This window comes from Morone saxatilis, unplaced genomic scaffold, assembly GCF_004916995.1.
Source record: "Morone saxatilis isolate NCDOM2014 unplaced genomic scaffold, NCSU_SB_2.0 Contig24, whole genome shotgun sequence".
In the NCBI taxonomy this organism is placed as follows: Eukaryota; Metazoa; Chordata; class Actinopteri; family Moronidae; genus Morone; species Morone saxatilis.
The window spans coordinates 25,731,050-25,731,981 of record NW_023339807.1 but is presented as its reverse complement, the minus strand read 5'-3'; the positions used below and the strand labels follow the sequence as shown (position 1 = coordinate 25,731,981).

General features: G+C 45.2%; 1 protein-coding gene across 1 annotated transcript in view; it reads left to right on the top strand.

Moving 5' to 3' along the window:
• Positions 1 to 664, top strand: part of isg20l2 (interferon stimulated exonuclease gene 20-like 2) — a gene marked incomplete at its 5' end in the record, with an annotated part of 4,366 nt that extends 3,702 nt beyond the window's left edge. Inside the window, 1 exon segment of the mRNA XM_035673146.1 lies at positions 374 to 664. Within this exon segment, the coding sequence (XP_035529039.1) occupies positions 374 to 518 (145 nt within the window).
• Between the last annotated feature and the right edge of the window lie 268 nt (positions 665 to 932).

Here is a 932-nt window from a genome sequence, read left to right as displayed (position 1 = left end):
ATACATATTTTCCCTCTTACCTGTAGTGCTTTTTATCCACCTAGATTGTTTTGGTGTGACTCGCTGAGTTTTGGAGATATAAGCCTTCTTTCCAATATAATGGACAAAAAAAAACTCAACAGCAATGTCTCTTTCCAGAAATCATGACCTGTTAACTAGCTAACGTCACAGCTGAGCCAAGGAGGTCGCCATGAATGTCTGCCAAACACAATCTAGGTGAATAAATAGCACTGCAGGTGAGGGGTTGATTTTGGGGTGAACTGTCCCTTTAAAGGAACCCTGTGAGAAAGCTTCAGAGCCAAAGTGTTAATGTCATCATGATTTAAAAATGTCTCCAAAGTGACGTCAAACTCGTCCTATCTTGTGTCCTCAGACGGGGAAGAAGGGCCACTCTTCTGTGGAGGATGCCAGAGCCACTATGGAGCTTTACAAGGTGGTGGAGGAGGAGTGGGAGAGGCAGCTGGCCTCCAAATCACAGGCCAGTTAGTGTCAGATTACAGGACACGACATGGAAATAAACTGAGCTTAAAACGGACATTTGGTGTGGCCGACTGGTTTCAGGATCAAACCCCCCCCCTCTGCTGTCCGGGTGATGTGTGAATGTTAATCAGATCTGCAGTCCAGCTGTTCCAGGACAACACTGAGCCCAGAGTGACGCTCACGCCACTATGGTGTTTGTTCATCTTCTCAACCATTTGAGGATGGAAGACATTTTAAGTCTGACCAAACTGCCACTAAAAGAGTTCTGTGTCACGTGTCAGCTTTGATTTTTAACGTTTGAATTGTGTTTAAGTGAATAATTGGGACAAAATACTGCCATATTGTTTGATCAAGCACCGATGATCTTCAGGGAGGTCGGTACTGAGATCGTCAGGCCCGCATGGGGCTTTTATAGAATATTTTGTCACTAACCAGTAGCCGTACGGGCATAC